This window comes from Ambystoma mexicanum, chromosome 5q (assembly GCF_040938575.1).
Source record: "Ambystoma mexicanum isolate Mex_15411 chromosome 5q, UKY_AmexF1_1, whole genome shotgun sequence".
Classification (NCBI taxonomy): domain Eukaryota; kingdom Metazoa; phylum Chordata; class Amphibia; order Caudata; family Ambystomatidae; genus Ambystoma; species Ambystoma mexicanum.
In genome coordinates this window covers 1279970615-1279998423 of record NC_090933.1, presented here as the reverse complement: position 1 = coordinate 1279998423, position 27809 = coordinate 1279970615, and the positions used below count along the sequence as shown (strand labels likewise).

General features: G+C 45.9%; 1 protein-coding gene across 2 annotated transcripts in view; it reads left to right on the top strand.

The window, feature by feature from the left end:
* LOC138498038 (microtubule-actin cross-linking factor 1, isoforms 6/7-like) overlaps positions 1-27809 on the top strand; it is a 530795-nt gene that overhangs the window by 344988 nt on the left and 157998 nt on the right. For both annotated transcript variants that reach the window (XM_069621876.1, XM_069621877.1), the window contains exons 23-26: positions 260-415; positions 4131-4337; positions 4778-4897; positions 20570-20739. In XM_069621876.1, the coding sequence (XP_069477977.1) occupies positions 260-415; positions 4131-4337; positions 4778-4897; positions 20570-20739 (653 nt within the window). The remainder of the gene's footprint in view (positions 1-259; positions 416-4130; positions 4338-4777; positions 4898-20569; positions 20740-27809) is intronic.

Below are 27809 nucleotides of genomic sequence, written 5' to 3'. Positions count from 1 at the left end.
TTCTCATTGAATTACCTCCCATAAACTACCAGTGTATTTCCCACCCCGACACTCCTTACTTACTGTGCTCCCACACCAGTGCATACCACATATCCCTTTACCCTGGTGTTTGGAGGTATGCATGGCAGTCTGCATCGCTGCATGGATGCGCAGCTGTTTGCTCATTCTTGCTGGTTGTTGTGTAGACATGTGATCACACACTGCTCAATGTGTCAGTGCTGGTGCAGTCTATGACCATGGCTTGTGTCTCTCTGTGAAGGTGCGCCTCACCGAAGGGCTGACCGTAACCACAGAGTTCCACAGCACGGTTCAGGACTTGCTCAAGTGGATCGCCCGGACCGAAGAAAGCTTTGGATCCCTGCCGCCTCCCAGCTTTGTGCTCGAGACTGTGACCAACCAAATCCAGGAGCACAAGGTCAGTGTATGCGAAGCAACACAAACATTCAGTGTATATGCAGAAAACCGTGCAAGGTATGTATGTGCGCATCATTGTAATGTGAGGTTGGTGTATAAGCAACAATTGAACATCAGCGCCCAGCAACACACCACACTTAGAAATCATGAGCACCACAACACCATGCCAAAGTAAGAACATTACCACCACCGTTGCTTGCAAACATCCAGCAAGACCCAACACAAAACTGCTCATCAACACCATACCCAAGAACCCCAGAGCACATCAACCCAATGTCAATCACTAAGCCTAGCAAGAATCAGCATTCAAAATATAGAAGCACCAACGTAAAGCACAGCACCATACTCTTTAGCAACACCATAATCAACACCCTCAAAGCACACAACCACAGCACAGCTTCAAAGAGCAGAAGCATCACCCCATAACTATCAAGCACAAAGCACCAAAAAGACAAAGCAAAATGCAGCATCAAACCAGAAAACACATACTCAAAGAAAACAGACCACTACCACCACACAGCAACAAATAGTAGAGTACAGTAGGTCTACATACGGGCAATCTTCTCGCAGTATCATGAGAACAAAACACACCTAACAGTTGACGGCATGGCAACACGAGGACATGACACATCACTTGAAAGTACCAGCACACGACTGCAACAGATTCATCTGGTGTGATTGGAGTCCTCCTTGGGCTGTGGAGGGAACCTAGCAGTTCAACATGCTGTCGCAAAAGGCGGGAGCAGCACCAGTACGGACCAGAAATGGCAACGAAAGCTCATTGACTTGATAGAAATAGTACATCCGAACTGAGGTTTACCCGTCGGCTGAGCATTCCTGTGTTGGTCTCCTAGGAGTCCTGGAGGGGTCCCCAAACAGTGTGGCTCCAAATGGACCCTGTCAGAAGTTGCCTCTAAGTGGCCTCAGCTGGAGAGGTGATGGAGCGAAGACATGGCAAGAAGGAGTAGGAATCTAGTAGAGGGAAAGGGATCAGAATAGACCCATTGTGCCTCTCGGGGTGTCGCAGAAAGGACCCACTTTCAAGAGCAGAGAGGAGGTGGCCTTGATGGTGAGCCTCTTTAGCAGGGAAATGGGGTGAGCAGAGAGTGCTGCTGCAGGAATTAGGGGTCCAAAGAGCGAAGCTACAACCAGATGACAGCCATGAAACGTGCAACCTTCCTGATGGTGAATTTAGAGGAAGCCTGGGGTCCGTCGCCGCAAAAGGGCCCGGCAGAACAGGAGGAGCGTTCAGTTATGTCCCATCCTTCGAGGTTCCTCCCGATAAGACGCCCTCACCCGCACCATCCCAACACCTATTATGTCAATCTGAGATATAGGATATAGGTAGAGATAGCTATACAAACTCAGCAACCAATTCAGGGGGTTCCTGAATCTGCTAGGCCCCCTTATTTCTGTGCTGTAGCCAGTCGAGGGAGCTCCTGGGGCTACAGGTGCAAATGTCACTTTTGGCTTTGGGATTGGCTTGTCCGCGGGACCAGGGTTCAGGGTTGCGGTTCGGACGGCTGGACACCTTTCGCACGACAGGATGAAGACCTCCACAGAACAGACGACCTCAGCAGACCTCCAGGACATGATGAAGACAAGTTACAGCGGGAGTCCGGCGACATGTGATCCACTTCGTGCAAACAATGGAGCAGGCCCTGCATGGCTTCCGCTAAAACTGTATGACCAGGTGTCTTGTTACACAAGTTGGAGAGCTACAAAGTCCTAAGCATGAACTCGGAAAGGTGGCTGCAGCGAGCTAGTCCAGGAGGGAGCTGGAAGTCCACCCGAGTGGTCCAAGGATACTCCTGAATGCTCAGCAGTCATGGATCCTCAAGCAGGGTCACAACAGGTTGTTCCCACCAGTCCTGAGCTTGAAGCACCCACACATGCCTTTTGGCGATCACGAGAGAGGAGCAGGGCTTCACAGGGACATAGCTGGAGGCAATGCTGGTCAGCTGCAACGGTCATCAGTGTGGTCTTCAGCAGGATGCACTTTATAGGGATCTTGGCTCCAACGATGATCTGTCGAATGTTTGCAGGAGTCCTTATTTCAGCCAGTATTTGGATTATTGCCCCCTGCATGCCTACCACTGGTAAGGATCTTCACCAGTCAGACTGACAGGGGCTGTCCAGTTATGGACAGTCTCTGGCCACACCTCTGGCCAGCGACAGACTCATTCTGGCTAAGATGTGGACTGGGTCCAGACAGACTTTCGATATATGGAACTTCCGGACCGAGAGGGCAGGAAGAAGGCCAAGACGCAATATGGCCAAAGAACTGGAGAAAATCTCGTGGCACAGCCATTTCCGAGTATATAGTACTTTAAATGGCATTATGCAGTAAAATGCAAATGTGCATTAGTGAAAAGTCTAAACCATGGTGGAAACGTATCCGCTGCCACCAGACCATCTTGGACACCTTGTGCTTGTAACCACAAAGTTACAAAAGAAAATGTTAGGGATACAAACTATCGTAACCGCACTTCACTTTAAGGTGATGTGATCAGCTTTAAAAATACAATTCCATTAAGTGAGTGTGTGTGTCCCAGTACTGATAGTCTTAAGGACTGAACAGTTTCCCCACATAAGTGAGCTAAAATCAAGGGAAGTGAAGCTGAGGGATTTACGTACCTCCAAAAGGTCAGCTCAGGAAGCAGACCACAGCAAAATGATAGGGTGCACCATAGAGGACTATGGGAGGGAAACAGCATAAAAGAAGAACGTTACCAACAAAGACCAACATCATCACAGCAATACCACAGCCCAACACTATAGAAATACCACAGCCCAACACTATAGAAATACCACAGCAAACACTATAGAAATACCACAGCAAACACTATAGAAATACCACAGCCCAACACTATAGAAATACCACAGCCCAACACTATAGAAATACCACAGCAAACACTATAGAAATACCACAGCCCAACACTATAGAAATACCACAGCCCAACACTATAGAAATACCACAGCAAACACTATAGAAATACCACAGCAAACACTATAGAAATACCACAGCCCAACACTATAGAAATACCACAGCCCAACACTATAGAAATACCACAGCAAACACAAGCATCTTAACATCACACAATTAAAAAAAAAACACTCAACCAAAAACATAAATACAGCTCACCAAGGTAATCCTCCGTACAGAATATTAACACCACAACTACACAGCACACCAGCAATAACGCAACCTCGCCAGTAAATCCACAGCTGGGCAAGGCCACATTATTACCACGGGCAACCTCAAAATACAGTATAAGAACAAATGCAGCAACCTTTTAACATTCAAGTGCAACATCGGTAGCCTTGTAGCGCAATAAATACTACAAAGCTTCAAACAACTTCACAACACAGTAGCACCTTATTATTAAAAACACTGTACAGCATAGCAATCCCTGTAGCAAACAAAGAGAGAATACATTATTTGATCAAGCATGTGCAGCACAAAAAGTGAAAACATTTCATTGCAAGGTGTACAATCGGTTGTTAGTGTTGCAGTAATATTATGTAACCACTGCTTCTAAGATATGCGCCCGGTAGCCTCCGGGCCTGGTTTGCGCTATACAAATAATTAAAATACAAAATACAAATGCAGTGTGCACCACTCCCCTGTTGTTCTGAATTGTTCTCTTCCTTATCGACCTACACAAGGCTGTGGACTTCTTCATGAGTGTGTTTGGGGCATCCTATCATGGCAGGTTTTGGTGAAGGAAGTGGCGACCCATGGAGAGAAGCTAGTTGGTCTGGAAACCGTGGCCTGCCGCCTGAAGGACTTCAGCCGCAAGCAGGACTGCGCAGTGATTCAGAACCTGATGCTGACTGCCCAGGAGCGCCTTGGAAAGGTCCAGCACCGCATCAGGGACCGCACGCGGGCGCTTGAAGAATCGCGCAAGCGTGCCAAGCAGGTGAGCACCGGACGGCACCCTGCTGAGCAGTGCAATGTATGGTAGCAGGGAGATCTGAATGTATACCACATGTATGTGCGTTCAAGAAGGGTTCCACCTGAATGAAGTAGAGATTATCGTTCGGTTACGCATGTATTGGGGTTATGTCAACTGGTATAGCGTTGCCTATTAACTTTGCAATAACCTATGACCCCCACACATTCTTTGAAGAGTTTGCATTGCATCTTGTAGGTGTTAGTAAACCATTGATAATGTGCCACTTGCTACCAGACATTTATAGTTGCTGTAGAACTGTGTTCATCACTTCAGGTGGTGGGAGAATTGAAATGGGACCGGGAGTGCAACAGACACTGGTCCTGGAGTCGATTGATGGTACCTGTCTTTGGGAAGTTGAATTTCCCACGCAAGACATTTCTGACCGTCTTTTTCCATGTCCTCAGTTCAGTGAGTCCAGACTTCTTCTCCTAGACTGGATGGAAGAGGTGGACCAGACTCTGGAAACAGACGCCGAGGCAGCCACGAACACCGAAGACATCAAGCGGCAGTTAGCAGACCACAAGGTGAGAGTTCCTTTTTGCCTACCTTTTGGCGGAATCCTACTTTGAGATGCATTGGTAGGGGTTCTTGGTTTTATCACATTAATCGGTGCCAGGACACCAAGGCGATCTATCTGTACAGGCAGTATTTGAATGGTTTTTTCTCCCTCTATGGTACAAACATAGAAAGTGAAAGTTGTCTAGCCTCCCCTGACAGCTAGAATGAAACCAATGCACGTGCTGTGGCTTCGTCCAAGGCCGCTGCCTGGTCACCAGCTGAGCACCCTGAAGTAGGGGAGTCTCCATTTATAGCACACTGTGGATATAGCACAATGCTGGCTGCAGGTGTGGACAGCGCAAGGTACTGGTTAACTAATTGTGTGCCAGGTAGACTAGTAGATCATTGTATTAGTTTCCTGAATGAGTGATGGCAATTCGTATTTCTTTATCAGGGACTTGGGACTATTTTCCAATCACACAAGCCAATTTATTTGCACTAGTCATCATATCCGATGCGATTATGGAATTGGAAGCACAAAACCCATGAACAGTATTATTAGAACATCTAACACTCAGTCACCCATCACCACCTAATCACCTGGGTGTTCACTGGCCAATTATAATTGCTTGCTACCTCAGTAAAGGTGTACTAAAGAACATTGTATGTGGGGTGTGTTCAGGGGTAGAGTGGTAACCAAAAGAGGCCCAGGAAATAATGTTCAAAGTGGCCCTAAATTACACATTTTTAGCAAGCCCAACATTTTTTCTATGAGAAAATGTGAAAATACCACACAAGAGGCCCAGAGTGTAGCGGCCTGCAGGGAAATCTCCAGAGTTCCCTACAGGCCAGTCCAGCCCTAAAGGTACACACCGTCCGATTGAGCAATTGGAAAACACACCGACAACAGGTGCATGTTCACTGTTTCACTGAGTAAAAACTGTACCAAAATGATATTTTCTAATGGAGACCGTCCCTGGGCTTGCACCTTGCGACCCCTTCCATGTTGAAAAAAACGGGCGTAAAAACAGAAGCTCGAGCTTCCGTTGTGTGTCTGTTTTTCCAATGTAGGTGGCTTCCTGCCTGCACTGCTGCGACAGGCGCCACGGGGTCTCCTGCTTGGGCTGCTCTCCAGAGATCTGGAACCTTGCAGTGGTTGCTCAGTGGATTCGTATGCTCTGCGATCTGATGGAACCCAGAGGGGGGATCCTGCTCCTGAGCTCACAAATCACGCCTAAAAAAGCGTGGCGATCGAGGCCATCAGAACTTCCAGATAAAGTGTAGCCTTGAGTCTGCGGCTCCATGCATTGATGCTGTGCACGAGTTGCTCTGCTCTGAAGTGTGCAAAGCTGGTCTATGAAAACCCCACAGGAGCCCGCCCGGTACATCACGCATTGCCTTAACATCAGGCAGCACCATTGGCTCTCTCCCTTCTCGCGCACACGCACACACACACCCACCCTACACACACACACACCCTACACACACTCCCCCCACATGTTCTCTCTCTTTCTCTCTCTCTCTCTCTCTCTCTCTCTCTCTCTCTCTCTATCTCTCTCTTTCTCTCTCTCTCTCTTTCTCTCTCTCTCTCTCTCTATCTCTTTCTCTCTCTCTCTCTATCTCTTTCTCTCTTTTTCTCTCTCTCTCTCTCTCTCTCTCTCTCTATCTATCTCTCTATCTCTCTCTCTCTCTCTTATTCTCTCTCTCTCCCTCCCTCCCCCCCTCTCTCTCTCTCTCTCTCTCTCTTTCTCTCTCTCTTTCTCTCTCTTTCTCTCTCTTTCTCTCTCTCTCTCTCTCTCTCTTTCGCTCTCTCTCTCTTTCTCTCTCTCTCTCTCTCTCTCTTATTCTCTCTCTCTCTTATTTTCTCTCTCTCTCTTTCTCTCTCTCTCTCTTTCTCTCTCTCTCTCTCTCTCTCTCTTATTCTCTCTCTCTCTCTCTCTCTCTCCCCATCTCTCTCTCGCTCTCCCTCTCTCTCGCTTATTCTCTCTCTCTCTCTTTCTCTTTCCCCCCCCCCCCCACATGCACACGTTCAAGAGCAAGGCAGCAGATCCAGTGTGTGCAGACTGAAGGACAGCAGCCAAGCGAGCGGTTGATCCATTCCTGTGACACGTGTATCTCGGAGCTGTTAACATCTGAGGAGCTTCCCAGAGCATATAAACCGTAATCCCTGTATTTAAGAGCAAACACGTTGCGTGCTTCCTTACTATAAATGGGGTTTGGGCTACACCTAGGAACGGAACTAACAATCGCCTTAATTGTATTGCAAGGAGGATGGCTGTGGTCTTGGTGAGTAATGTCTGAGGGCGTGGGGAAGGCGGAGGAACAAAGCTGCGTTGCCCAGATCACTCCCTATCACTACTGCCAGTCATATTCATTGTTTGTGAAACCGAGGTCACTAGCAGTGACTGCGCGAGTTTACCTGCTCATGAATGTGTTACCTGCCGGTGCTGCGAGATGGACCCTCCTGGCTAATGTCTCATGAGTTCGGTGCATGCTACTGATCCTGTGCCCCCCTGCCTCCCACTATCCTGTCCCCAAAGGACATCCTGGTCTGAGGAGCCTGCTGCTTGCAATGCCTGCCCTTCACTGCAGGATGGCATTCATTCTTTTTCCCTTCTGTGCAACTGCTGTTTTAATTTAAGCTTCAAAGTACGGGTTGGACGGTGGAGAAAAGGGTAGGGGCATGGAGGCATTGTAGGGTAGGGGCATGGAGGCATTGGAGGGTAGGGGCATGGAGGCAAGGCATTGAAGGTCTCCTTTGCTAATGTCATTTCAAAAGCATCCTATTGTTACTGACGCGGCTCACTTTCCACTGAGGGTGACAACATCCAGGCGCGGGGTATTGCCAGAATGATTCAAAGGGTGCCCTCCAACCCCAAGAGGGTCTCCGTATGACACAGTGCAGAGTTCAGCTCAGGTGACCCTCTCTTCTTCTAACTGGCAATAGCTCCCATCTAGTAGGGTTTTGTTTTACCTTGTAATAGTTTAGATTGTATGTGCTTGGGGGTGATTGTGCGCACCGATGGTGAACAGTGGAGTGCTCAGCAGTGTAAGCACCCACTCACTGAGAAGAGTAGGACTGAAGAAATTCCATTGTGTCAGCATGTACTCCTATAGCCACTGCAACGGTCAGTGTGCGTGTCGAGCACATGAAGTACACAACAAAGATCAGGTGGCTGAGCACCCACGGAGGACCCATGGGTGTTAGTATGTGTGAATACCCACTCATGAACGACATTGGTATGTTCAGTGCATGAGCACACACTATGCGAGAACATTCATTGAGGACCAGTGGATTCTCAGTGTGTAAATACTCACTCACGAATGACATTGTTATGTTGAATGCTGCGCACACACTAGTAGCGAGCACGCACGGAGCACCCATGGATGTTCTGTGTGTAACAACTCACAGAAGAATGGCATTAGTACGTTCAGTGCGTGAACACTTTAATGGTGCACACTGGGATGCACAATGTGACGGCTCATACTTAAGAAGGACTGCGGAGTACAGTATGTGGGAGCTCACAGGCAGCCCACTGTAGAATTCAGTGTGAGAGCAAACCACACAGAAAGGGCACTGAGGGTATTCAATGTTGGAGCTCGCTCTCAGGGATATAGCAATGCTTGTTGTGTGATCATAAAATGGAGGCGAGCATGGGGGATGCTCATTGTGAGGGCATGTACTCACAGAAGTGGTCGGAATGAGTGCTAATCCAGGGAGTATGCTCCCATGGCCAGTGTGCAAGCATGCACACACTGGGGGCATCAGAATGTTCTGTACCTGAGCACACCCATATGGAGAATACTACGGAGTTGAGTGCGACTCCTCTTTTTTTGTCAACAGTAACACTTCTTAATGTCCATGCTTCTCCGAACAGGCTGATACCTTTATACCTTTTATAGGAAGCAAACTCACGTCCCACATTTTTAGCCTCGATAGTGCATTTAGGAGGACCAAATTCTCAAAATGGCTACTACTCATGTTTAAAGTCTTGTACAAGATGGCATGGCCTTTGTTGGCCATCCTTCTGCCTATCCCGGTAGAAGACGTTCCTCTTCCTTTATGCCTCTATGCATGCTTCCCCCTAAAAGAATGACCAGTGTGTGTCAGTTGCCAGGATGTGGGGAAATTGACAGCCCGTAATCCATTTTCTTCCAGAGGTATGGTGGGCACATTCTGGGAGGCTGGCTATCCACTATTGGATAACCACCTCCAAATTAGAATGTTGCAGAGTTCCTTATTGGAGAGCTGGGCTAGCCCCCTAGTCTGATTTCATTGATAGAAGTAGGAAAGCTAGACCAAGGAAACCAGTAGACCACTGGAACCTGAAGAGATCTGAAGGGGGCAATGACCGAAGGACGCCAGAGAATTGCTGCAGGAACCAGCATTGCCACAAACAACACCACTGCATTTTGCACCACGAACTTCTACTTGTCACGGGAGACCTTTCTAAAGCACCTCTCTCCCTTTGTTTGGTGAGCCTAACCATTTAGTTGTCCTACTTGACTGACATTGTCCTTACTGGGCCGAAGGAGCTGCATCTTTGCAATTCAACTGTAACACACAGAACCAGCTTTGCTCCACTGCAAGAACTTCTGCCCAGCCTGGGACCTGGAATCTTCTTGATCATCCCCAGTCCTCTTCTGCGACACTAGAACCCTGCTGTGCGGACCTTCACCAGTAAAGGATCCTTGCAGGAGCCCAAAGTCCAGCTGCCGAGAACCTGATGACCCCGGCCTGGGTGTAAGGCAAGACATGCTTCATCCAGTTGTTTGGTTCCACACAGTAGCAGAGACCCTCACAATCTATGGTACTTCCACCACATTCTGAATTCTGCAGAGAAACCGGATGCCAACCGCCATTGAACGCCCTTGAACACGTGGCCTGATGTAACAGCATAAAGCTATGAAGGCAAGACCAGTATTCCACAGGGATTCTTGATCGACCCAATGGTGTTCCTACATTTGTGGAGGCTTCAGGGGATGAGGCCCCTTTGATATCTCTTGAACGGCCCCTATTCCCTTTAGGTACGCATTGTGTGAGAAACCTGAAGGTGTCTCACCCGCTAGTCCCAGAGGATCTGTCGTCCGGGTGGACGGGACACGGCCATCGCATTTGGATACAGTTCCTGCAGGTGGACCAGTGTGGGAGGATCACCTGGATGAGTGGTCCTCAGGGAGTGGAAGTGGGAAACCTGAGGGTGAGACGCGGTGTCCCCTTCCCAGTAAAACCTTTTCCCCATCCTACCAGGTAGGATAACATGAATTCAACCCCCACCCCCTTTGCCGACAAACACTTTCTCACTGAAAAATACAGTTCCAAATTGCAGATTGTCATCAAATTAATAATCTTATTAATTTGATGACAATCTGCAATTTGGAACTGTATATATGTGTATGTAATTAATAAATGGAAGTTTAAAATGATAATATACAATATGGACAATGCAAAACGACTACATGTATGAAATGAATACATGAAGAACCAGATACATACAAAAACTTCTGGGGATCGCACGTTGCAAGAGTACCAACTACAAAATTCACAAATTAGGTTTGATATTGTCTCAGCCACAATATAGGCACTCTATGTGCTGACCCTGGTACCTTACAACAAAGTAGCACAAAAGATTCGCTCCAGGAGTGGAATAAAAGCTGACAGAGGCTGAAGAACCTGTTTTTTAAATACTTTCCCACTGACATTTCACTGTGAGCGACAATGGACTAACACCAGAGCCGTATACCTGACATGTCCCAACACCATGGACAGGCAAGGTCAGGCAATTACGGATTATTACATACACTGGGCTTCCATTACACTTCCCCACACGGACCAAAGGCGGAGCACGAAAGCACACTCTGAGCGAGTCAAACCACACAAGGAAACAGCAGGTCTAAGATTGCAGTTTAATACAAGGAGAAAGATGGCAAGACCAGAGAGTCGCAAGGAGGGGAGTACCCGTGACCTCTCAAGAACATTACTTTCATGAGCCTTGTAAAGTAAGAAACCGAAGACCAGGAACTAAGGCTGATCAAACCTGCACAGTGTGTCGGAGGTAACCAGGGCTCTCACGCATCGAAAACCAAGGTGGGGAGGAGCAATTGCTGCTGTGGTACTGTCCTTGGATCCTACAACAAAGCAATGTCAGAAAAGAGAGCACAGCTGGTGAGTCAGAGAGACTGATACTAAACCAGCTTGAGTTTTGAACCAAGGTTGCAAGCGGCAACATTGTACAAAGAGAACAGTGTGTGAGGCATTTGCAAAGAGCGAAGGTATAATTGGAACCAAATAAGTAATTGAATTTTATGATTGAACTTTGTGAGGCAACCCAAGATACCATACACAGAGTGGTCCGGTGCCACGTGGGTACTCATTCCAAAGTCTCTGTTAGGTATCCACCTGATGCTGAGTGTGAGAAAAAGGAATACTGAGATGGAAGTGATCATGCAACGGGTCTTGCTAATCCCTGTGTCCATTCAAAAGTCTTTGATAGTTTAAAGTACAGCATACTTGTCCGAGCCCTAGTGGGCGAGAATAATTGTGTAAAAGAAAGGGATCTGCGCCCGGCTGAGGGGTATCCATGGTGAACACCCAAGTTGAATATTGAAGAGAAAGTTGCGTGTTATTTCCGATACAGCAGGCCCTCTGCGTTAACAACATTGCGAGAAGTGAAGAGACTTGGACACAGAAGGTCCTGAACTGGGAAAGTAGAACAGTATCTTCGTACCCCTGAAGCCAGAGTGTGTGCTTTACTCGAGTGACCCGTCTTGTCCTGTGCTGAAAACGTGGGAAGGGAGGCTAACACCTGAGCACCCTGACATATTATTTTGTGAACACTTCTTTCTTTTTCATGACCATTACCCCACATTATTTGTAAAGTAGTAGTAAGGATTGGCAATATTATTTTTTAGTATAGGCTTTTTTAGGTTGAAAAGACTCCACTAGGACTGTATTATTATTATTTGATGGTCGTACCTTGCGCCCATCTGTAGATTTAGGTTTATATAGGCGTTTATCTCACCCTTGTGAAAGTTCAATAAACACCATTGAACTGTAGTCACTTGTGTCTATTACTATTGCCACCATGCATACCTTACATATGGTGTCAGGAGTGGGAATGATTCAATTGATCAAAATTGAAAATCCATGCTGATTAATTGTCGTACCACCAGAAGGGGAAAATAGATTTGTTGAACTCCTTCACTCTGACCGTGTATCCACGCTAAATGAGCTTTTGCTCTCTCAGCTACATATCCCGATTGGTCAACAAGATCTGTTTTTTAAAATGCAAGTATTATTAGATACCCTTCCTCTCTCTTATTATAATATACAACAGTGGGATCGAATAATACTGAAAGTTCCACAAGCCTTCACCTTTATTAGGCCTAGTGCCCTAAACCTCCCCGCTCCACCCTTTTTTTTGGTACCCAATTGCCATTCGTTGCGGGGCCCTCAGGGTTAGAGACCAACCTACCAAAGTCAATCCCTTAGGCAGAATCAGACTCAGAAGAATCAGGCGACTTTGAAACTTTATCCGAGGGAGTCAAAACCTGTTTTTTGCTGATTCAGAAAAAAACACTGAAGGAACCCTTACTCCACCGGAAGAAATGGCCGACTTAGCAGTTGTCATAGCCCAGTTGGTGGCCCATCAGATGCAGGCTGAAGCTAGGATGCAAGAAAATTCAACGAAAATGGTTGAGTTGCAAGCTAAACCCCTACAACCACAGGGGATACTTCAACCATATGTAGAAGTTGAAGAACTAGGGAATTTCTTCTTGAATTTGGAATGACTAGCCGAACAACTAGGATGGGAAGAAAACCTTAAACAGTGCTATTTGAGTCCTCTGTTGAAAGATGAACTACAGACCGCCTATCAACTACTCAATCTTGCCCAGGGAGCCACCTTTGTATCCATCATAGAAGGGTTGTTGAAAAGAGTGGGGCAACCTTGTCATTTCTATCAACAGAAATTGAGGGTCATTAGACCAAACCCGGTAGAAACCCTCCTAGGAATGGGATAACGTGTCAAAAACACTGTAGCCCTTTGGATCAATAACAGATCCCTAGAAGAGTTAATAGAAATTATCATCTTACAGTTAAGTCGACCTACCCTAGCCATGGCCATTGAAACTGCACAAAACCACTCAGATGCAGCCAAACACTTCCACTCGGCACATCGAGGTGAGGAACGGAAATATTACAAACCTATCCAACGACCTCAACCTCATGGAGTAGACAAACAAGGAGGGTCGTATAAAATCAAGGAATGGATACCAAAAGAAAGACTAGAAGTCCAGAGATATGACCCTAAAAACAAATATGAAAGCAAAAGGGAGGAACCTAAAAGAAGCAGACCACCCCTCTTACCTGCTTTTCATGTAGAGAAACAGGGCATTTAGCCAGACACTGTACGCAAAATGTAAAAGAGAAATCTATGTAAATAGGCTGTTTATAGGGAGAAGAGTGGGAAGAACGCGAAGAAGATATAGAGACCTTTAGCATATGTTTTTGTCACTCTTCTACTGACTTCACATATGAAAAGGCTTAGGTGAATGGGAAGCAAGTAAAGGCATTAATTGACTCAGGTAGCAAGCAAACCGCTATACGAGCTGATTAGTCACAACAACGGACCTCCAGACCGCTGCCCTAGTTAGAGTTGTCTGTGTACACGGGGACAATGAAGTATACCCCCAAATACTCCTACACATTAACATCAGGGGCAAGTCCATTTTTTTTTTTTTTACAACTTTATTTAACATTGCATGTAGGTTAAGCACATACATTTGCGACATTCAATTCCAGTGAACATACAACATATACAGGTTAGTTTTGCGTTGCATTCGAGTCATCAAGGGCAGATAAATATTGCCTGTACCGTGCCCATACATTTCTGGGTTTAGAGGGGGCCATCACTGAATCTATGTGCAGTTCTTCGGTGTCGCTAGCCCACAACATGTCTCTGTTCCAGTCCTCTATTGTTGGCGGTCGTGCGTTCTTTCTCCTCATCAATATGACCCTTTTTGCTAACAGTAGACTTAAATTAAGCAGTTTTCGCCATGTTGGGTTCATTTTCCCAATCGCACCTAGCATACATATCAGCAGTGTCCATTCCACCGGTTGGTCTGCCATCTTATCTAGAGCTCCACAGACCTCAGACCAATATTGTCTCAGTTCCACACAGTCCCACAACATATGCTATATATTAGCATTTTCAGAGCTACATCTTGGGCAGGTGCCAGAGAGAGCAGGGTATAGTCGCTTGAGTTTCACCGGCGTGTAGTGGGTTCTATGGATAATTTTATAGTGGATCAGCTTGAATCTAGAGTTGCATGATATCAACTTGGTCAGTGCACAAATCTGGGACCAATCTTGGTCTTCTATCGGTTGGTCCAGATCTCGCTCCCACCGGTCTCAGCCGTGTGAGGTACCATCGGGCGTGTTTGCATTATGGTTTTGTAGAGAGCGGAGGCCGTGACATTGAGTCCCCCCTGTGAATATGTAACCTAGTCCCATGTTTATTTTGGGTTCATTCGGGAATGATGGGTAAATCCGTTGTGTAATTGCTACAACCCTATCGAACTGCTGTTTGTGCGTATTTGTGTTTCCCACCGTGTCTAGGGGCAAGTCCAGTTTAATATCTTCAGCCATGATTCCTGGACTCCCTGAGGAAGTTATTCTGGGTCCGGATTTCCCTACATTGTTTACTCTTACAGGAAACCCCACCTCCCTTTGAAGAGTTTTCACCCCAGAATAGCTGGCAGTCAATTTACTACTTCCAAAACTCTAAAATATGGGACAGGGTAAAATCAGAACCCCACAAAACCCCTACAATATATAAAGAACCTATAAAACTTCAGTCAACTCCTAGAGACCAGTTTGTGGGTTACTTTAGAGAGACCAATAAAACACTCCACTTCTACCTACACCGGCAAATGATAATCAATGGAATATGCGAGAGTTCTTGGATTTATCTCATCCCTGTTCTCTCGGCTGAGGGGGATCCGGAGTGTACCGAGAATCACCAGAAAGAGAAGTCTCTGAGCCTTGGAAGAAGGCTAAAAAGGGATATAGATCGTGTCCTTAGGCTGCTCCCTCGTTGACGATGTGGTAGACGTCTCCATCTACTCCTACGGTCACCTCGTTGACCACTTCGGCGCCGAGAACACCTTTGTCAGCAGCTTTGTTGTCCAGGCACTCTTCAGAAAAATGACACTCGTCCACGACTACAGTTCCTCCATCTACGCCATCATCATCGACGACCCACAGTTGGCCTGAGTCATCATCGATGATGATGTCCTCTTCGATCATCATCCCATTGACAGCTCTGCCAACCACCTTGTTCACGACCAAGCCAACTACATCTGGGATCATAGCCACCTAGTCCCATGCTATCACCATGCACGTCTGCATCGTCGTCGATCTTTCGATCTCCCTGACCTCACTGAGCCAAGAAGTAGGTTTGTTTTGCAAATTAAAAGGTTTATTTGAAGAATTGAACAATATATATATCACACTTTTATGAATAGAAACAATACCTGAATAGCACACTTATGAATATGAACAGTGATCAGTGCTGGGTAATATTACAATATCAACAACTCTTTAATCACTTAGGATTAGGAACAGGAAGGATAAGGTAGCAGAAAATACTTTATATGGGTTCAAGGAACTGCAATGATGGGAAAGAATGCAACACAGAAATAAACTTGATATGGTTTCAATCAAAACAATGTGGTCACTTTTTCCCCTGTGACTACTCACTGCCCCCACGATGCAATATGAAGAGATGGAAATGAGAGGACACAGGTTTCAAGAATACAATCAATAATGCAGTTCAATTCCAGCTCCCCAGCAAGCATAGAGAAAACAGGTATGATCTTAAAACAGGCAAAAATACTTTTCAATGTGATTGCAATGAATGGGAAAATATGCTAAAATTATTTTAATTCACTAAAGGAGATTCAGCACTAGTGAGAATTACTTGGGATTGGTACAGGTCAACACTATCAGTGATTCATGAATGATTTATCAGATTGAAAACGAAATTCAGCAACTGGAGCAAAATTGCACTTCGCTGCAATTTTCCCGCATGCGTGAAACACGATTACGGAAAAACTATAATGAATTGGAATTTCGTTTTAGGTTCGTTGGACAGCTTAGGATCTTAGCTTCAAAATGACAGTTACATTTTGCTTCTAGGATGTGCGGTTTAAAATTACAGAGGTTTTTGTGAAGGTAGATTTTCAGAAATAAAGTCAAGATTTCAAAATGACAGATTGCGCTTTACAGATTTGGAATCAACAGGATGGACACAAGATTCTATAATGCAGCTCTAGACAGGTTGAAATGGATGGAAGAGGATTACTTTAAACTAAGAGATTGGTTATGGACAGTACTAGACTAGATACTCCCTCCTAGGCTTTAGAATGGAATAGGCCTCGTCAAAGATCTGGTCAAGGGTTTGGCTTCACTCGCCACCGGACAGGTCTCGGGCACTCTGGGTTCTGCTCTCAGCACTGCATGGCGGTCTGGGTGACCTCTTGGACTGGATCTGACAGGTTCTGGATACAGCTCTGCTTTCTGGGTCTGGACCTTGGTTCTAGCACAGGGTTCTTGGCTAGAATAGCAAAACAGCACAGCCCAGCTGTTGAGGGTGAGAGGCCCTGGGGAGTTCAGGGGTTAGAATCAGGTTGCTAGATTCTGCAGGCCTGCTGAGAAGGGTTCAGCTTGGGAATTAGGCCTCTCTGCATCAAAGTTCTAGAGTTTGCTTCTAGAGTCTGGTCTCTGGATCTATCTGGAGTCTTCCTGCGGGGTGCTTCGCCAAGAATAGTTGAGTAGTGGAAAAGTGTGTGTTCCCTATCTGTCCTAAGCAGTCTCTATTTATGTATTTTCAAAGTGGGTGGGGAGGCTGATTCTACATGCCCAACCCTCTAAGGATTTGATAGGTTAGAGGATTCCCTGTCCCCTTACTTGAGAAAGGATCAGCGTGTCATCCTGTGTCATCTTTATGGCTTAGGGAAGGAACCTCCCCTTTGGGTCTGTACAGGATATCCTATTTTCTATAAAACACATATTTACAATATATACCACTTCTTAATATTACATAAATTACATGCCAGATTAATTAAGATGCATTTCTGTTTAACTCTCCTCTTCCTCAGAGCTTGGGTTCAGAAATGACCACTTTTTGCACTTTTTCCAATATTCTTTCTGCACCAGATTTTAGACATGCCTGCTCACCCCACCTGGGCACATTTCTATAATTTTTCCGGTTCTTGGCATAAATGCAGTAGCTACAATATGGATACATTCCGGGGTTTAGTCTCAGAACATCACACGGCGTCCAGATTAGTCTTAAATCGTGAGGGAATTTTTCCTTTTAAGAACCTCAAAGCTTCCCATTTTTGTCAGCTTGGTACAATTTGTTATAAGCATTTTTATAAAACATACATTTGCTTTCAATTCACATCTCAGTCTGGTCTGCCTCCTAGAGCTGGGCTGACTCAGAGGGTCACATGTCTTGTTTCCTTCCAGCAGTTTGTTGTCATTTACACCCGAATTTAGCATATTCCTATTCATCCCAAAGAATCCATTGTTTTGTCTGAGAGCAACAGGCCAGGGTGCCTCTGCTAGTTCCTGTTCACACCAGCCTGTCAATCTCTTGGCCAAGGGCAGGGGAAGCATCCTTTGTCCAGGGAAAAGGTGTGAAATTCGTTTGAAGCACAGTGTGGGAAACTCTTAATTCTTAAACTCAATGTCTACAAATTGTCTTTTCTTATAATATAACCCACATTTTTAACACATACATTAAACAATTTCTTTCTTGGGCATAGTTTGAGTTCAATTGTTCAACTTTACAAAAAAATGGTTTTAAAACGCCGGCTTTCTGGTAGAGGTGAACAACGGTATTACACCCATTTTCACAGGTTACATCAAGTATCTTTAAAATAGGATTTTGTTCTGGGAACATATGATTTTTGCTGACATTGTATTGATGAAGATTCTTTCAGTAAATGATGTGAAACACCCAACAAAGAGGTTGGATCTTTTAGGTGAATTGTGAGCCATGATTTTAGCAATTTTTGACAATCAAGAAAACGGATTTTCAAACAGCTACGTGTTTCTTTTTCAATCAGCATTGCTATTTCCAAGTGGTTTCAGGCTACTTTGTGGGTAGCCCAATGGTGGTTTTTGGCAGTGATCGCCTGTGCTCACTAAGATAGGCAAACGTGGATGGTAGCCTATCTTTCAGGTTTTCACTGCGCACTTTCTGATGATTTCTAGCAGCATGCTTTCCAGTGGCCATTATGATGTTTCTGCTGCCAGCAATGCACAGTGATGTTGCAGGGCTTGGATGAGTGGGTTGATAAATCCCACACATTCCAGATGTCTGCTTGGTACCCTGTGAAGAAGAGCCTTCGGAAGTGTCCCGGGACTGTCCTGTGACTGACCAGATCTGAGTTTGGGCTACCATGCTGCCACTGTCGCCAATCCGAGTTGAGGCCTGGAACTTGGGGGATCCTCGGCGTGTCCTACAAGACTTACTGCAGCGGAATTTCGGAGTCCTAGCATCAAGGGGACCTGAGATAGGAGGGAAAGTCTGACTGCAAAAGGTGCGGCCTGTAGGGTTACTGTGCTGCGGTGACCACCTTCCGAAACATGCTTACCTGCGTCAAGTCCAGTCGTGAGAGGGGTCCTGCATTGTGTTTTTTCTGCTTTCTTCATCCGGGGATATCCTTGTACGAGCGAAATTCACCAACCAGAGATCAGCTCAAACCTGCAACCCTTGCGAATCAAGAACTGAGGCGGACGGCTGGAAAAGCAACCTCAGACCTTCTTCCATTGACCTGCCAAGTCCTGGGAAGAATCGGAGTACGGGGGGGGCGGGGTAAGTTACAGTGCTTCTTACCTGCCCCTAAACTCCCTTTAAAAGTTTTCCCAACTTTTATAAAACCTTTGCTATACTTTGGCTTTGCCATTGCTTGCTCATGCAAGCCTTTTGAAAGTTAAGGTCAGTTCTATTAGTTAGAATACACTGTCCTTTAACCCTTGGAACTGTTCACTGGACCCGAGACCCTACCTTCATTTTTTCCTGCATCACAAACTTTGTCGGAACTTTCCTGAACCTTTGGGCACAATGCCCCTGACAAGTTAGGGATGAACATTTGACTTTAGGGTTAATTCTCTGTCGATCTGTAGTACATAAATCTAATCTGCACTTTCTTTTACAGGATTATGATTTGTGTCATGCCCTACTCTAGAGGTTGTGTGTGTGTATATATATAAAATCTATTATTAGTGTTGCGTGATACCTCTACCTGTTAGTAGTCATTTTTCAGAGTGTTGCTTGGCCATAAATAAATAACTATTTTTATACATACTGTCCAAGTGTAATTTGTGATTTCCATTGTGTGTACTCATTGTGGACCCTTTACAAGCTCACCACTTCTTGAGACTTAGCCTAGACCTCTAATCACTCCTACCTTGAACTGATTTGGCTACAGCTCCATGAGTTGTCCCTGTCGCAATATAGGTTGGCCTTTTATACATCTGTTCACCAGGCCGGAGCATAGAAAATCAGTCCTAAACGATGCTTGTGCGTACGAACCCTTCCTTCATGCCGAAGGTCCTTTCTGCAATCCACCTTAATGAAATGTTTATTTTGCCGGTGTTCTTTGGCTCTCCTTCGTCTCCGGCAGAGCGATCCTTACACTCTCTAAATGTCACCCAAGCCCTAAAGTTCTATATGGCTTGCTGAAAGGAGTTCCAAAAGTTGTCATAACTGCTTTTTGCGTTTTGACCTGTTGGCAAGGTCAACACCCTTTTGAAGTCTTGCATTGCGAGGTGGCTGTCGGCGTGCATTTCCCACTGCCATCATCTGGCCAACAGGCCCCTTTCAGGAAGATCAAGAGCACACTCGACGAGAGCCGTGGCTTCTACTGCAGCATTCCTGTCCGATGGTCCCCTGCTCGACATCTGCAGGGGATCCACGTGGAGGTCCGTCCATCCCTTCACAAGGTTCTACTGCGCCAATAGGGATTCCAGGGAGAAGTCCCGAGTCGGCCAGGCAGTGCTTTGCAACCTGTTCGCATGAGGTTATTGTTCGAGAAGTGAGCTGTGCCTCTGCCCGTTTTGGTTGTGTACATGCAGTGCTGCATGATATTATTCAAGAGTATGTGAATTCATGAAAGATCCAATGTTGGGAAGGAATGTTACTTGCATGTAACTCCTATGCTCCAGCATTGCTACCCACCCTGGCTCTTGGTTCTTACTGCCACATGATGTGCACTGCCAAATCTGAAAATGGCCACCACGGGTGGAGCTAAGGGGCCTGGCTAATTGGCTTTGGGTAGTATGTCCCAAAAGGACTCTAATAGCACTAAAGTGACAAGCAGTTTAAAAATGTAAAGGTAAACTGCTTTAATGTTAGAGGATTCCCAGCCTGACTACGGGGGATATTCAAGATCTTGTGAATCCGTGAAAGATACCAATGCTGGAGAACATGAGTTACAGGTAAGTAATGTTTTCCTTTCTGCACCTTCCCCCGATTTACAGCTGCACCTAAGAGGACTTATTCTGTAATGTATGCATTTGAACCAACCACCGTAACAATATGTAGTAATTAAACTACCTCTTTAATCCCAGCGAGTTCTGTTTACCCAATTTCTAATCCTCGTTTCTCTCTCTGCATTCTAAGGCTTTTCAGAAAGTCCTGAGGTCAAAGCGTCCTGTGTACGAAGCCACGGTGAAGAATGGCCGATCGCTCCGGGAGAAGAACCAGTTGTCTGAAGATGGACCCAAGCTAGAGGAGCTACTGGGGTCACTGAAGGAAAAGTGGGACTCCATCAATGGCAGATCCGTCGAAAGGTGCCATGAATGCTCTGTTAGGCGTTGTTTGTAATGTCGGTGTACGTGCATATTGTTCACCGCTGCAAGCACGTGCAGTGTGGTAGAGATGGTCGCTGTTGGTATGGTGACATTTTGACATGTTCCTCATTTATTGAGAGTGGCAATACTGTGTGTGTGTGTGGATTGTGGTATCCACAATATATTGGTTTGCATTGCACTAGTAGCCATGGGTTTACCTTTTTTAGGTTGGTGCCATGATAAGAACCTGGTGTTTAGCTAGAAGTCGTGGTGTGTAGTGTGACAAACATCAGTATCCTTGTTTATACTAATCATGTGCACTCCGTGTCACTCTGCTCTCCCAGGCTAAAGGCCTTTGCATTGTACTTGAAGCAGCTCTCCTGTGTACCTATGTTGTGTTTCCTGGTGTTTAGCTGGTTATCATGATACCTCCTCAATGGAACAATGCTACCAATGCTTTGTGCCATGTTCTAGCAGTGGCCTCTGATGTTCTATGTTATTGATCTAGTGTTTGCCACAAGGAGCCTTCGGCCTCACCGTGATGTTGCTGCTATGTGCAGGACTAGTTTGCTAGTAGGAGATATGGTTTCGCATGGCATTTCAGTCTTGAGTACCCTTCACGTAGAGGCCTAGAACTCTGATGAAGACTAGTAAAGGGTGCCCTGTGACCCTCTGCATCAGGAGTCCCACAGCACCCCCAAGGACCTTAGTCTCGGAACGTGTGCACTTCTGGTTACCATTAGGACTGGGCTGGACGCATTCACACCTTCCCTGGTATAATGCAGGAAGAAAGATGCGCTGTGGTGGGAAGAGTGCAGAATTCTCCCAGGAAATGTGGCTTTCAGCAGTTACAGCTCTAATCCTGCGCTCCTCTGGCCTGCTCCCTTCTACAGTGGAATAAAACATATTAAAATCATGGCGAACATCTATAAGAGAACACAACTCCTGGATCAAACCAGCTTTAGTAATCCTGCGGCCCTACTGCCAGATGCCTAATGAAGACTCCACCACGCACACACCCACACAGACCTTTAACTACACCAATGATTTTGCTGCCATCGGTTAATGACCGTGAATGAACCTAGGCGAGAATGAATCCACAGCCCAGAAAGCAGCCCTCGGTACTGCTTCCAAAGTGTATTTGATCATTTATAAAGATTACGTGGAATAAAGAAGGGGAGGACTTGCTATCATTTCCAGAAACATACTGGGCCGCGGGCCTTCCACCTCCTCTTCTACTCTGACTGATTTTGAGACTTTGCTATGCACGTTACTACTATTTCATAAGGCTCACCTCACTATAGTCTTGTGCTACCATCCTCGTGAGAATTACTCCAAGATCCTCCTTCTATTTTTCCTGCGGTGACAATGGATTTTGTTAGGTCCTGCTTTTCAGGGAAACCACAAGGCTGTCCTAAAACAGCTATTGTACACCCCCTCTATAGTTGTTTGAACTGTGTAGACCAACTCCTGTCCCTACTCTTGCCATATCACATCTTGTGCGGGGGCGGTCTTGGATGATTGGTGGTTTTAGGGGCCAACCAGATTGGGTGGTCACCAAATTTTTTCTTTTTGACCCTATACCGTGATTGGGAGACCCTTAGTCTACATTAAATTGTGACCATATTTTCTCCACGTGGGACATGCTAGCTCCATGCACCAGCAATGCCCACCAGCCCTTATCTGTCCGGACGGGGCCGGCAGCACAGTAGCACTTTGCGTCTTTTTCGTTTCATCCAATCATTGACTGGGCATGGCTTTCCCTTCCTCCCGTCTGCATAGTTGTTGTGGGATCCGCACTCCCTGTACTTGGAGAGTTTGGGTCCCGATCACCTCTGGCACACGTGCTGCGTGGGCTGTGATTCCTTGTCTCACCAGGCATTAAAGAAGAGACTTTCCCTGTCTGAGATTTTTCATGCTTCTCCTCTGGGACACTTGAGGGTTTTCATGGAGCACAAGGCTAAGGTAAGGGATTCCGTTTATTTCAAGGAACCCCAGCATGTTGACTCCTTCCTGGGGGCAGCTACGTCTGCAAAGGATCGTTCAGATTCTTTAGTAGCGACTAGCCACTTCACTGAGGGTAAACTGGGGCTGTTAAGGATCCTACTGGTTCTTGTACTGATGAACTGGCTGGCTTGCCAGGGCCTTTCACCCGCTAACTGCTCTACCAAATCTCTTTCCAAAACTATAACCAGGATGCGTCCCGAGGGCCTCAGTACTTCTTCCAAGCCTGTCAACTGCCATTACCAGGACTTGTGCCAATGATGTGAAACCTTCATCGGGGGCACCAGACTGAAGGAAATGCAGAAGCTTTCTACTGCATTACGTACTAAAGATTACAAAATGGCGGCTCGACATGAACTGCATGGTGGCCTTTTGCCTAAGGGCGATTCAACTTCAGTGATGTCATAGCCACAGGATTGTGGGGACTCGCTTTGGGAATTATGACGACCTTAATCCTACGCACAGTCGAGGCCAGTGAAACTGCCCCCTGATGGTGCCTAGAGGGTCATTTACCCCAAAGTTGGTCACCAATATCAATGCTGACTTGGTCAACTCAGTATCCCCCGGCTTGTGAGTCATTGAGGTATTCTGAACCTTGGTCGACCCAACACAAGCAACTTTATTGGCACCCATCACAACCGTCCACGTGGGGGACTATGGCCTCATCGGCTTCTTGGACCCCGGCGTCCGAGGCAGCATGTGAGAACTGCCTCTTTGAACGGTTTCAATGCCCAATGACGTCTCTAGTAATGACTTCATACTTTAGAGGCTGATTAAAGATCTGCCTCTTCAGCCTAAACCGGTGGCTGCTTTACCACCTACCCCTTTACATCCTCTGCCATCTCACAACCAGAGACACAACCACCCCCTTTGGCTCCAGCACCTGATCAGGTGCCAACAGGGCCAGTGGACAAGCCTGATGAGCCCCAACCAGTGGATCCTGTTACGGAGGCTGATGATGGTATGGGTCCCTTGGATCTGGTGCTGATTGTGAAGGATGCTTGCCAAAGCTGGGTGGAGGGGCAAGAGAGAGAGAGATTCCTCACCCTTGGCATTCCATGAAAGGACTGGGGATGTGGCTCAATTCTTAGGGCTCGCCGCTCCATTCGAGCCCCTTCCTGAAGCAAGGTGTTGGCTGGCGTCCGATAGCTTAGAGCCCTGGACAAATCTTGTACCTTGCTTGAAAAGCCTGAAAACTTTGGAGAAAGTTTCATACTGTTGCACCTACAAACAGGAAATTGGGCGTGTTACAGGCAGCCTCCTTCTGACCTTTCACCCCATGTTCTCACCCTCTTTGCTTTTCCACAAAGGTGGCCCATCCTCATCCTCTTCGGCTTCCTCTCCTAACATCCGGTAAAGAGAGAAAATCCTTGATGCTATAGTTAGAAAGGTTTACGCTGACTCAGCTTACATGTGTGTCAGGTCAATGCTGGTGCCGTCCTGGCTGTGGCCAGCTTATGCCTTTTAAGGGGATCTTTCTACCCCTGGACAAGAAGCAGGCATTAAAATCTGGCCTAGCTTGTTCCAAAATCATTGCTGGAATCTTCTGGGAGGGGTGTTCTGCTCACCATTTGGAGACAGCCTCTAGAGGCATGTGTATTGGTGCTGACCTTTTGGAAGACAGCATGTTTGCAATCCTCCAACTTCGCATTGTTACTGTTCGAATTGGGGCTATGATATGATATGATAGGTTATTTATAACGTGCTTAATATCCAGAGGTTTCTAATCACAGACCTGGGGATCGAACCTGTGTTGCTCTGTGTCGTCTTGCTTCCAAGGCAAGCACGTTGCCCCTGAGCTATCCTCCCAAGACTATCAGTTAATCAAGAAAAGTCCCAAATGATCCCTAAATGAAACAATGACTTTATTGGCTTTCAGTGGGATTCCGACAAAGCCATGGTATTCCCCAAGCAGCATGAAGAATAAAGAACATCAAGGAAACTGTTGACCTGCTTCTGGCCAGGAACCATCTTTTAAGTGTGTTTTTTCATTGGCTGCTTGTCTTACGCCTTTGTGCATTCTGACACAGCCTCTAGCAATGGTTGAATTATGGAACCAGTCCACAGGCTCTGGTCCAACAGAGGAGACGGAACACATCAATGTGCTTGCATTGAAAGCAATTTTCTTCATTTTTCTCTCAATATTCCATACAACACCAGAACCGCGTGGTGCATGTTCTGCAGAAGCTTAGAAAGAATCCTCACGTAGTCCGAAAGAAGCCAGTTCCACGCAGAGGTGGTACAGTCCCTGGGGTTTGCAATCTCACCACGAGGGGACTGCAAATGGATTCCCTCAAAGTATAGGCGGTCAGCGATTGGCCTCCTCCCACCAATGGCAAGAGTGTGCAGAGCTTCTTGGGGGTTGCCAATGCTTCTCACAAAAGGTCACCCCTATTGCAAGGTTTCTTAAGAAGGGTGGGATGTTTTTAACTGGACGGAGGAAGCAGAGTCTGTTTTTCGACCTTCGAAGCAAAGTTTTATTTACAGTCCAGTGTTGCTAAATTCAGATGTTACGCCGCCTTTTTATGTTGAAGTGGATGCATCCAATCTTATGGATAGAGCAGATCTCTCACAAAGGCACAAAGGAACATGCATGCATGCATGCAGTGGCTTTTTTTAAAAACTGAAATTAATTACGCTATTACTTTTAGGGAGATTTTGACGATTAAGGCAACTTTTGAAGAGTGGAAGCATTTCCTTTTGGGGGCCCGACATACCATAACCATTTTGATGGATCTGTTTTTGAAGTGATTCGGCCTACAGCATTTTGCTCTTCATAGACTGAAATGTTGAGCCAGTGTTTAACTGTTCACTGACACTGGAACCGCCGTGCCCTGTGTGAAGAGAAGTGGGGGTGGAAAAAAGTAACTTGAAATGATTCCGAATGTTTGCGATAGTGGAAGGTGAATGTGGACCGTGATCATTCTGTTTGTTAAAATGATAGCTGTAATTGAAGTGGAAGGGCACACAGATTTGCAATTTGTCATTTGGACAGCAGAGGGCAACCTAACACTAATAAATTGCATCAGCTGAGTACGGAAACCTACTTAAGCGTTATATATATATATATATATTAAAGAAAAAGGTGGAGAGAGGGAAGACCGCACTCTCCGCGGATCCAATCACGTAAATCAATCCAAAAGGTAAAAAAGGCGCAGCTCACAAGAGGATATTGGAAAACATATTTAATAGAAACAGCACATGGTGTGCAGAACAAATGGCTGGGGAAACAGCAAACAAAACAGAGGCAGGACGCCTATAGGCACGACCTGCTTACAACCCGTTTCATGCTCGACTGAGCGCTTGGTCACGTGAAGGAAAGAGGGACAAAGACAAGATTAAAAAAGCATGTAGCCCTTTAACTATGTCAGAGGAAATAGGGGTGCATGAAAGTATTGATTCAATGGCGGCCGTGTTGGAAGGGAAAGGAGGTCTAGGCCAGCAATTACACCAAAAGGGGCCGAAAAGATATGCCAGCCACTGGAAAAGATGGAATAATCAAAGTAAGCCAATATTTATACGGCAAAATGTATAGAAACCAGGGGCATCAAGAATAGGCAGGCGGCCAGACACAAGAGCAAGGCCATATGAACCAATTCCAATGCACCCCAATTTCCATTGTGGATTACTGGTCAGGAAAAGAAAACACAACACACTACTAGCAATTTGCAATTGAGTGAGTGCAGAATGCACTCACAAAATAAGATCGCAATACCCCATAAAATCGAAATACATGAATGTAAGTAGACGACCACCATGAGTCAAATATACGTTAGGTTAAAAGCAACACAGTACCAGCATGTATACAGAAGTTAAAGGGCCACAAAGTAGGTCATATCAAGATAAAGTGCATGCGCAGGTTGAAACAGACTATACAGTAGGAACATGTTTACATAGGCTGAACCACCACGGCGGTTAGGTCGTGTGCATAAAAGAAAAATAGCAACATTGATATGTGCAAAATAGCTAGAAATGCATCACAATCACAACATCAATATGTGCAAAAATGCAGTCCTGGTAATAAAGTGCATAGCAATAATAACTTATGCAAGTCAGCCGAATGATAGGCCTTGTGCAAAAGTGCAAGATGGCAGCATGAATATGTGCACAAAAAAAAAAAGAAATTGCATCGCAATTGCAACATCTATATGTGCAAAGAGAGCAAAAAATGCAGTCCTGCTAATAAGGTGCATAGCAACAGTAACTTCTGCAAGTCAACCGGGTAGCATATCACGCTGAGTCCAGAGTTGGAAGAGATAAAGTGCAAGTGCAAGCCAATAAAGGGCAACATTAATATGTGCAAATGAGCAAAATCACGATAGTAGCCAAAATTAGCAGCAAAGGCTATATGCACAGACATAAAGCCAAAGTGGCAGCATACACATGTAGAGGAATGTAGGTGACATCGCCTACAAATAACAGCAAATGCATGCAGACAGACAAAGGGCCTCATTACAACCTTGGTGCTAAGTGCACCAACTTTACCACCATGGTGTAAACTGCGTTTACACCATGGTGGATGGCGGATTTACCGCCCCATTCCAAGGTGAGTGGGGCGGTAAATCCCCATTTCCCATTTTCCCTTCCCCATTCCCATTTTTGCCCCATAGGGCATAATGGGAGTGGGGAAGGCGGTAATTACTCCGCCGTAAATTACGGCGGCGTAATTAGCACCATGGCAGGTTAGCGCCATGGATTTTAACGCCTGCTAAAAGCAGGCGTTAAAATCAGAATCAGGCGTTAAGGGTTAACGGTGGTGTTAACCCTTAACACCTGAGTTGTAATGAGGCCCAAAGTATGACTATGGCTAAACAATGTAAACATAAGACCCATGGATGGAAACATTAGGCCAGCCAAAATAGCTGGACAAAAGAAAAAATGAATATCTACGGGCTGCAAATGTAAGTGTATAATGTAGAGAGGTAACCAGAATGAAAAGAATCACAAAGTATATCAGATTGTGAACACCACGGACTACAAAAAGATGATTAAAATATACCTAATGTCCTACAAGGTCGTGTCTGCAGCAGCTGGAGAATGAAACCTGTGCCGGTTGCAAACAATAA